The sequence below is a fragment of the Psammomys obesus genome, unplaced genomic scaffold, assembly GCF_907164565.1.
Source record: "Psammomys obesus unplaced genomic scaffold, mPsaObe1.curated_primary_1811, whole genome shotgun sequence".
Taxonomy (NCBI): domain Eukaryota; kingdom Metazoa; phylum Chordata; class Mammalia; order Rodentia; family Muridae; genus Psammomys; species Psammomys obesus.
Window position 1 is genome coordinate 7,539,330 of NW_026591598.1, and position 10,049 is coordinate 7,549,378.

Consider the following 10,049-nt stretch of genomic DNA (forward strand, 5'->3'; position numbering starts at 1 on the left):
CACAAGCAGGAAGGGCATCTGATAATGAGGTTGTGACAATGCTCAGCTTCCTGGCTTCTCCCCTGACCTTGCATTTTCTTCCAAACCAGTGTACCAAAAGGAGTCAAGTGCCCTAGGCAGGCTGCCAATGAGGAGTCACTGGCATATCCCCTCATCCCTGGTTGTATCTTTTGCCAAGATTTGTCAATAACCCGTGTCTGTTGATCTCAAGGCTCCCAGTATGCAGGAGACAGTTTGCTCTCCAAGAAGTTTCCTCCTTCAGCCTGAAGGCTGGCATCTGCCCTTGCTTTTCTAAGTGTCCAGAACTAGACTGTGGAATCACAAGATCAAGGTAGGATTCTCATGGAGAGAACCAGCGTATTGTTTTACTAACCACTGCATTCAAGGGTTAGAAACCAAGCACGCTGTTTGGTCTTAAATGTCCTTTGCCCTGACCACTATCATTACCACACCCCTCTGCCAAACAGAAAGGGTTGGTGAGACTCTCCATAGCTCTGGCTGACATCTCTCGCAACCAACCCGCTGGGTTTCTTAGAAGGGATGGGCTTTACGTTGGGCGAGTAGGAAGAAATAAGACAGGCTCAGAGATTTCTGGGAATGTATAGTTCACAAATGAACCCCAACCTGGCTGTAAGGAGTGGACATGATTTCTTCTGGCTTCCGTGGTAGAATGCCCCTCTCAGCGCCCCCATACTAAACTTGGAGGGCCTTGGAGAGGGCAAGGATGAACTGATCTTGCTTTGATTGGCAGCAGGCAGCGTCCGAGGATCTGTAAAGTTATAGAATATTCTGTTGGACTGTGCAGAAGGCCAAAGAAACTTATCTTTTAAATTAAACGCAAGCATGTCTTTTCAGTTAATAGTAAGGTATGTGTTCAACTCAAAAAGCATTCAGTCTGGCTAGAAAGATTAGGGCAGTTGTACAGAAAAGTACTCCCCCAAAACTTCATCTCTGCACACAGCAGAGTAGAGCACCTCAGTGGCAGTCCAGAAAGGACTAACCCTGGCGATGGTGCAGTGCAAAGGAAGACTCTAGGATCCGGTCTGCGGCCAGGACCAAAAGGTAGCAATGCTGTACAGCAAACAGCAAAGCTTGCCTGGTCAGACACATAGAAATAAAACACTAGCTACAAAGGCATACTAAATGCCAGGGCTTTGGACAGCTAGACAAAGGGGAGCCCTTGTGACTGACGTTCTACTGACATCACTTTATTGTGCATCCTAATTTGAAGATGCTAAAGTGGGGGAATGTGACCAACGTTTAAGGATCAATGAAATGCATATTTAGCAAGCCTATGTTACCTCACAGTGGATCAAACAGAAGAAGCATCTAAGAAAACACTGGTAACTAAGGGTTCTGGTAAATGGAGAAAATGGCAACCGAGCCTGACCCAAAACCCTGAAACCAGAGGTCACTGGAGCAGAAAGAACACATTCCAGCAAATGGAAGCTTGAAGCTGGGGCCCCAAAGGCACACAGCGACATGCTGTTTTATGGCACAAGTAGGTCATTTAGGGTTGCTGAAGGTTAGTCCAAGAAGTTAATGAGCAAGGATGGGACAGATGCAGGGTTTCCAGGGAGAGCAAACTGCTCTGAAAGATTACACCTGTCACTCGCGTTTTGGTCCTGAAGAGAACCAGCTTTGTGGGAGAAACAGATCCTACAAATGGAGCCCTGCCTTGTTCAGCCAGTGAGTATTACTGCTTAATATTTACTAAATTCAGCTTGTTTTAGGGGAAACAAGTGTGCGACATAAATTCTGCCCATCTAGTGGCTTGCTGAAACAAACATGATGACATAGGCATCATGTTTAACTCCATTTTAAAGGTGGTGGCCCAGAGAGCCAGAGCTAACCAGCACCACACAGCTGGTAAGAGGCAGAGCTGGCACTCAGGTCCATGTAGATTGGCTCTAGATCCCCCAGTGCTCACTATACTGCTTCTCTGAGCACACTGCAGAACAGGCACCCTCAGTGGCTGTCCAGAGGAAGGACAAACCCTGGCGATGGTTCAGTGCAAAGGAAGAAGGCTCTAGGATTCAGTCAGTGGCCCAGACCAAAAGGTAGCAATACTGTACAGCAAACAGCAAAGCTTGCTTGGTCAGATACATAGAAACAAAACACTAGCTTTTATTATGAAGAGATATTGAATGCCAGGGCTTTGAACAGCTGGACAAGGGGGAGCCCTTGCTATTTCTTAGTCAGAGGTTGTATCTGTGCACTAGAGAGATTCATTTGAACTCTGTCTATAAGATGGATTACAGCAGGAAGAAACCAGAATCAGGAAGACTAAGTAGAAATTTACTGCAATATGCTGAACAAAAGGATTTTTGACCCAGGATAATGCTGCAGTTAAACCATGGTCTTTGCTTTTTATTAACCTCAAAAGATTAATGATGCACACTTCCCCAAAATGCCTTTCCCGCTTTGATCTATGAGTTCACTTACCCTTCTGAGCTTTCACCTCAGCTTGGGCAAATATGGCATCATTTGTCCTGTAACAATTGTAGTTGCACATGAGTGCCACAGTTTGTGAAACATAGGCTAGGAGGAGAGACACAGGACGGGGGCCAGGAGTCCAGCAATTCCCATGCCTTATCTCTTGGTGTGTTAGTCTGTAACACACTGCTGCGTTCCTCAGCTCATCGAGAGGGAAGGTTTGCTTTGGCTCACATCTTTGTAGGTTCTCATTCAGGGCTGGTTGGCCTTGCTGCTTCAGGCCTGTGGTGAGGCAACACATTGTGGTGGAGCCCATGGCAAAATCCAAACAAGGAACTATAGTTCTTTATCTTCCTAACTGCACTCTTTATGTCTTCCAGCATTAGAACCTTAGAACCTTGTTTTTCCAGCCTCATAAATCCTGAAATATTTTGTGCATGTGGATGTTTATGTGTGTGTGTGCCTGCTGTCTGAGTACATGTATGTATGCATGTGTATGTGTGTGTGTGTGACTAAACGCTGACAATCAGACATCTTTCTCAGTCACTCTTCACCTTATATATTGAAACAAGATCTCTCTCTTGAACCCCAAGTTTGCTAGTTTGACCAACTCCCTAGCCAGCTTGCTCCAGGAATCCCATCTCTCCCTCCCAAGTGCTGGGATTATAGGTGAGCTGCCATACCCACCCAACCCCTCTATGTGGGCATAAGAGATTCAAACTCTGGTTCTCATACTTGCACAGAAAGCAATTCCCCCATTGGGCCATCTTCTAAGCCACCTTGAACCCTGAATTTTAAAAACATTTTCCTAATGATTTCCATCAAGATGCAGAGCTGAAAGACATGTGTGGCCTCCCAGACCTCTGCTGCATGGAAACTCTGAAAGGAAGAAGCCCTTCCTTGTCTTGGGTGTCATAGCAGCAGGTGGCAGAGAAGCAACCACTGATGCCCTTGGCTCCGCAGACCTGCCCCGTCTCCAGCTCTCCCTCAGAGGGAAGCCTCTGGAGTGACTCGGGCCAGAAATTCATGGACAGGTCATTCTAGCCATTGGAGCCTGGTGGGCCCAAGGGCCCCTCGGCAGCTCCCATGTGTCTCACCATGAGTTCTCTCTATGCCTGATGAATGGTTTGGTTTAGTTTTTGTTGGTTGTTAAACTCTGAGCTATCCAATGAGGGATTAGGAGACAGGGCTTAGACTGGAGCCACATACAGTTTATAATCCGCAAATGCTTGCCAGCCGTGCCTCTGCAGGCTCCTCCATCCCCACATACCCAGCACATCCCCCTTAAATCCACACTGATCCCCACGTTTCTCGGTTCATCACTCATTGTCATAACAAGAACATGCTGTGCCAGCCTTGTTCACGCCATCTCCGACTGTGGGGGCCAGCCCCCGAGGGCTATTCCGCTTGTGCTTCCTAGTACCTCTTGTTTCTGTTCTTTCTTTTCTATTCCTGTTGGCAAACTGCTTGGGATTCCATATGGGGCTCTGATGACAGTTAGAAACTTGCATATAAAGAGGCAAAACTGAAGAACTGACATGCCTCCCCTAACTCAGTTTGAAGCCTTTGTGGTTGCAGAGTCTCGGGGCTTGACCCCACAATCTGTCAGTCTTTATGTGATTATACAAACCTGGCTGTGAGTGTCCAGCTGTGGCCCTGTACGTCTGCCTGGCACACCTACTCACCCGGCTCTCCAGCTGTGGCAGTCACTGTGGAAGGCGGCATCTAAAGAGGACATATTCAGCTGACCTGCTCTTATTCAGAGCTAGCCTGGATGTTCTCCAGGCAGAAGATTTGCACTCTGAACTGGATTTCCCGGGTCATTACTACATATAACACAGAAGCTAAAAACAAAACAGGGACTACTTAAAAATTTAAGAGTCCTGGGGTGGAGTAGATGGCTCAGTCAGTAAAGCACCTGCTGGGCAAACATAAGGACTTGATTTTGGGTTCCCAGCATCCACTTAAAAAAAAAAAAATCCAGATGCTGGAGTTTCCAAAACGCAGCCCTAAGGGAATGGGGAATAGAGACAGACAGATCCCTTGGAGCTCACTGACCAGCCAGCCTAGCCAAACCGATGACCTCTGGTTTCAGTGAGAGACCCTGTCTCAAAAACAATAAGGAGGAGAGTGACCAGGGAAGACCTGGCTTGGACTTCTGCCTCACCACCCAAGCCTACACACATGCACATGTACCCACACCACATGTGCACAGCACCCACGCCAGCACACACACACACACACACACACACACACACACACACCAACCCACGATAGATCCTGACCTCAAAGAGCCAGCCTGGTTAGCCAGGTGCAGCGGCACACACCTGCAATCCCAGCACTCAGGGAGGCCGAGGCAGGTGGATCTCTGGGAGTTTGAGGCCAGCCTGGTCTACAAGTGGAGTCCAGAACAGTCAGGGCTACAGAGAAAAACCCTGTCTTGAAAAACCAAAACCAACCAACCAAAGAGCCACCTGGTTAAAATGGAAAGAAGAAAACTGGCAACATGGGAACTCAGGGTGGGGACAATGAACTGATTTATTTATAACGTGCACTGCTGGGTACCAAGTTCTGGGTAAAGAGGACACGGTAGTTGCTAAGGTGAGGTTCCTCATCTGGAAAGGAAGATCAAAAGCAAGGAGAGGCTTCCAGGCTCTGGCACTGACCGGTCTCCATGTGAGAGATAATAGGGAGGAAAATAGGAGACCCTGGGAAAGTGTTTGCGTTTGTGTGTGAAAGGGACATGGCAGATGAGGCTGGCCATGCTGTGTCATCTGGCTTTTCTCTCAGCAGCTTATGCTCAACTGCAGCCACAGCAGCTCCTCCCACAGCCACCATCGAAGCCCCAGTTTGTGGCCCAGCAGCAGCCACAGCCACCACGGCCTGCACCCCAAGTCCAGTCCCAACCCCAGCTTGCCCCAGTCTCCCCAAGCCTGGCCCTACAGTCCAGTGCAGAAGACCATTCCATGCCTCTAGGCCCAGAGACGCCTGCCTTGCCACCCCAGTGCCCTACTGCCCATCTACACAAGCCAGGAAGCAGTCAGCAGTGCCACCTTCCCCCAGCAGACACTGGGTCTCAGAATGGACATCCTAAGGGTGTGTCCCACGCCCCTCAGCGAAGGTTCCAGCACACCTCAGCTGTGATCCTCCAGCTGCAGCCTGCTTCTCCAGTGGTAAGTAGGCTATCAAGGCACAGGGAACAGTGGGGAGGGCCATAGCTCAGGCAGTCCCCCCTCCTGACTCCAGATATTTCAGGGAGGCTAAATGTTGAGATTGTCTCTGAATATTCCCAGGAAGAAGAGAGGGCTCTTCCTGCCTTAGAGATGACCGAATCTTTACAAATCTTTGCCCAAGCTCCGCAGAGACCAGAGTAGTCAGTGTCCAAGAATGCAGAGGTGATTAAGGAGACTTCTCTCTGCCCTGCCCCTTGACAGCCCCAGCAGTGTGTTCCTGATGACTGGAAGGAAGTGGCACCAGGGGAGAAGAGTGTGCCTATGACTCGGCCAGGCCCAGTCCAACACCAGCAAGCCATCATCACTGCCATGCCTGGTGGCCTGGCTGTACCCAAGAGTCCTAACATCCAGCAGTGCCCAGCTCACGGTATGCAGTGTTGGTGGAAGGGAGGGAGTTGGCCTTCCCTGCCACTTCCTGGCATCGTTTTCTTGGCATGTAGGAGGGGAGATAAACTACTACAAACCTAATGAAGCAACACAGCAGCTAGGTAGCTGGAAACAGAGGGGGATATGAGCAATGGGCCAGGGACAAAGAAAGATGGCCCAGAAGCTAGAAAAGCAAGCAAGAGGATGAGGAAAAAGAAGAATGGGGTTCTGTAGCTCTGGTTCTGTAGTGACTGGTTTGGAATGAATGCTGCATATATGTGGGCCAAACTGATAGTGAAGGTGACAGAGGATTTAACTGTGGCCAGAGGACTACAGAGTCTCCAGGAGAAGGGAGATGCCTCAGAGGAGAGCCAGAAGGGGACTCAGAATGAGCTCAACTTGCAGAAAGCCTCTTTGAGGGAACTGTGCTCGCCTCTGAGGTCTCCATCTGTCTATCTGAGTGACAAGTGGACTTCCTATGGCCTGGGCTTCAGGATGCTCTGCTCGAGCACTCCTTCCTGCTGGGAGAGTCACAATGGTACCTCCGCCCTCTATAGTGATCCATTTGCTGGCCTTCCTTTCTGCCAGTCTGCACAGTGATCTTGGCCTAGATCTCAGAGCTGTTCTGAGCCAAGGGCTGCTGACAGCTCCAGTCATAATGCTAAGTGTGTGCTGAGAGTAGGGGTGGGAGGGGCAAGAGGAAAGAGGCTTGGAAAACCAAGGATATTTGAAGGGAGAAATACTTTGAGATGAAAAAAAAAAAAAAAAAAAAAAAGGATGAGAAGTTAGACAGTTTTATAAGGAGCAGGAGGGGAGCATCAAGGAAAAAAGAAGCAAAGGGACACTAGAAAATGAAAGGATGAGAGGATGAGAAGCGGTCATCTGCTCTCTTTCCACCTGCATGCAAGGAGAAAGATGACTGAAAAGAGGCCTGGGGCTGGGGTGTGGCTCTGTGGTCGAGCATTTGCCAGGCATGCATGAGACCCTGAAGAAAGGGAGGTGGGAGAGGGGAACTGCCCATTCCCTTATAAGATGCACTCTAATTATCAGAAAATTCGTCTTCTAATTATGCCAGAACCTGCTGTTCTTGAACTTGGCCATTATTGTTTGTGTTCCTGTCTTACAAACTTAAAAGAGTCCATCTCATAGTATTTCTAAAACCTTGTCCTGACTGTGACAGGGAGGGTCTAAAGACCTGAGATTTCTTTGATTTTTTTTTCCCATCATGACATGTCAAGACCCCCATTCCCATCTTTCTAGTCATGCTTCTCTATCTACGTTTTAACTTCTCATTGATTCTCTTAAAGCGGAACTCCCCAAATTAAACTCATTAATTCCAAATATCAAAAGCTACTGTCTCCATAAGGCAGGACTGTTCCCTAGTATCATATGGAATGGTCATAGAGAGCATTGAACATTGGTCATAGTTGAACATCTACTATGTGCTGAGAATTGTTCTACCTTTTACTCACTCATAGCACTCCTGAGAGGTAAGCATCCTTCTCCTCTTTTTTCTGAAATGTAGACAAAAAAGAAAGAAAGAAAGAAAGAAAGAAAGAAAGAAAGAAAGAAAGGAAGAAAGAAAGAAAGAAAGAAAGAAAGAAAGAAAGAAAGAAAGAAAGAGCAGCTCCAGGCTACAGAGCTGTGAGAGGGCACCCCACACACCCCAATAGAGGCAGCTCTCTCACCCGCCTTCATTCCTCCATCAGCGGGAACAGTGCTCTTGGGTTAGAGTGTTGTGCCAACTGGATTCCAGGAAGCTGGCTTGTTTTGCTTTTGCTTTTGAGGTTTCTTTGACAGGAGTTGCTGTCCTGCTGGGTCTCCTTGGTCTCCAACTTGTTCTATTTATATGTTGAACCAAAGTACAGTTACTTCTTCTGTCCAATGATCTTGTGTAAATTTAGCCTACAGTTCCAGAGACTTACAGATCATAAAGCTGTCCTTGAACTTCCTCTGCCAGCCTATACACAGATTTCCTCCCTGCATCCTGGGAACAGCCATACGGGCGGAACTTTATTACCCCCCTTTTAAAGAAGAGGAAGCTGAGGTGCACTGTGGTGGGACTGGAATCTCTTGTGTCTGAATTCTGTCCTCCATTGTGCCAACCCCTCTGCAGAGCATGGCTGCAGGCGAGATAAGGGAGTGAGCACTTCCCCGCTCTCTATCCTGGGGGTGGGGTGGGGGGACCAACCTCAGGAAGGAGCAGCCCAGTTCCTTCCAGAACACGTGTTCCTTTACCAACTTGACGACGAGCAGCTCAGATGTGCCTGCAGTGTTTCCAGAGTGCTGGCGATCAACACGCCTTGTTCAAGCACAGTTATCCAAAATCCCCCAAATCAGCAGGCATTTGCCTTCCTTTTTATAATTGGCCCACACGGCTCTCAAAATTTTCTGAAATCCAAGCAAGGGGATAAGCAGGATACAAGCATCCTGTTCTTCAGGGCCCCATCTGCCAAGAGAAACCAGCTTTGTACAGTGGAGGCAGTCGCCGGCCACCGAGCTTTAGATGGCTGTATGGACTGTGTATGTTTGAATGCCCATTCAGGCAAAACTCTATAGGATGGATGGTGAGGCCCAAAGAGATAAGGATTGGTCCCTATCACCATGGAGCTTAGAGTCTGCTGGAAAAGACGGACGCAGGAAATTACAATGAAAGTGACAATTTGATAAGTGCCACAAGAGGCTCTCACAAGAGGTAAGTGCTTTCCAAGCTACAGAGGGAAATGATACTGCCAAGCTAGACTTCAGAGCAGAAGTGGCATCGCTAGAAAGCAGGGGTTGGCAACCCCTAGCCCCTGGCTACACCTATTACCTTGCCAGTGTTGGTACAGCCCCACAAGTTAGTCATAAGTGCAACGATCAAAAGAATGCTGTTTCCCGCTGTGTGAAAGCACACGAGATTCAGATGTCAGTGTGCACTGGGAAGCTCTGTGGGAACACAGCCACTCCCAGTATTCATTATGGCAGCTCTCAGATGCAGCTGGGACACAGGGCCGATGGCCTCCAAGGCCTAAGGTATTTCCTCTTTGGTCCCTTTCAACTGCTGGCCTTTTGGCCCTGAAGGATGGGTAGGACTTGGGCTTGTGAAGTCAGACACAGCATTTCTTGCTGGACAGTGGAAGTTAAGCCAGAATGTGGGCAAGTGTCAGACTTGGGAGTGTCAGTCCCTTGCCATCTTCGTTTCTTAAGACCAAATGAAAGTGAGAAAGGGAAATGTGAATTCTACCGAAAAGAAGGTTTGAAAGTTCCAAAAGTAAAGGGGAAACAGTAAGGATGGGAGCAAGAAAGGAAGAGAAGTAAGCCTGCAGGAAACAGAAAACACGGACAAAGTGAAGCTGGAGCAGGAAAAAAGACAGCGTGGTAGAGGAGGGTATGGGTGACGAAAATCAATGAAGGGGAAAATACGGAGACTAGAGGGAATGGGAGTCATTGTGCCCATCCAGAAGCTACAGTTTGAGGATGGGACCACTCTCGTGTCCGCGCATCCCCAGCGCTCCTAGCCTGCTTTCTTCATGAAGGTACTTCTCCAGGACAGCTCAAGCTAAAGCAGAGTGTTTGGGAAAGAAAACTAACATTTATTGGGCTCCCACTGAGCACCAGGCACTGCAAGCAATTTGTAAATCAGTTAACCCTCACATTAAACCTGGCGGTGGGGATTACGCCTTTTATGGAGGTAGGACTGGGTCCCTTTGGCAATTACTTCACCTCTGATCCTCGCTCCCAGTGGGGAAGGTAATGACCACTTGGAGGGTTATTGTGGACAATAAGGGAGAGGGTGCGTGCACTTCGCCCTGACACGCACTAACCCTCAATCATCAAGACTCGCCTCCGGGACCCCACAGTGAGCCACCGGGGCGGGGGTCACAGGCCACGGGTCTCCAGGGGCCCGCGCCGGACGCCTTCGAGCCTTCCGGAGGACGCGGGGCGGGGCTCGGGCGCACAAAGGAAGCGCGCGGCCCGCGCCGGCCGCCGCCCCGCCCCGCGCCGCCTCGTCCCGCCCTCGCCCCGCCCCGG

General features: G+C 49.1%; 1 protein-coding gene across 7 annotated transcripts in view; it reads left to right on the plus strand.

Moving 5' to 3' along the window:
- Phc2 (polyhomeotic homolog 2) overlaps positions 1–10,049 on the plus strand; it is an 80,051-nt gene that overhangs the window by 45,826 nt on the left and 24,176 nt on the right. For 4 of the 7 annotated variants that reach the window (XM_055610830.1, XM_055610835.1, XM_055610831.1 and 1 more), the window contains 2 exons: positions 5,227–5,609; positions 5,871–6,036. In XM_055610830.1, the coding sequence (XP_055466805.1) occupies positions 5,227–5,609; positions 5,871–6,036 (549 nt within the window). The remainder of the gene's footprint in view (positions 1–5,226; positions 5,610–5,870; positions 6,037–10,049) is intronic. The other 3 variants (XM_055610833.1, XM_055610836.1, XM_055610837.1) reach the window with 2 other exon arrangements.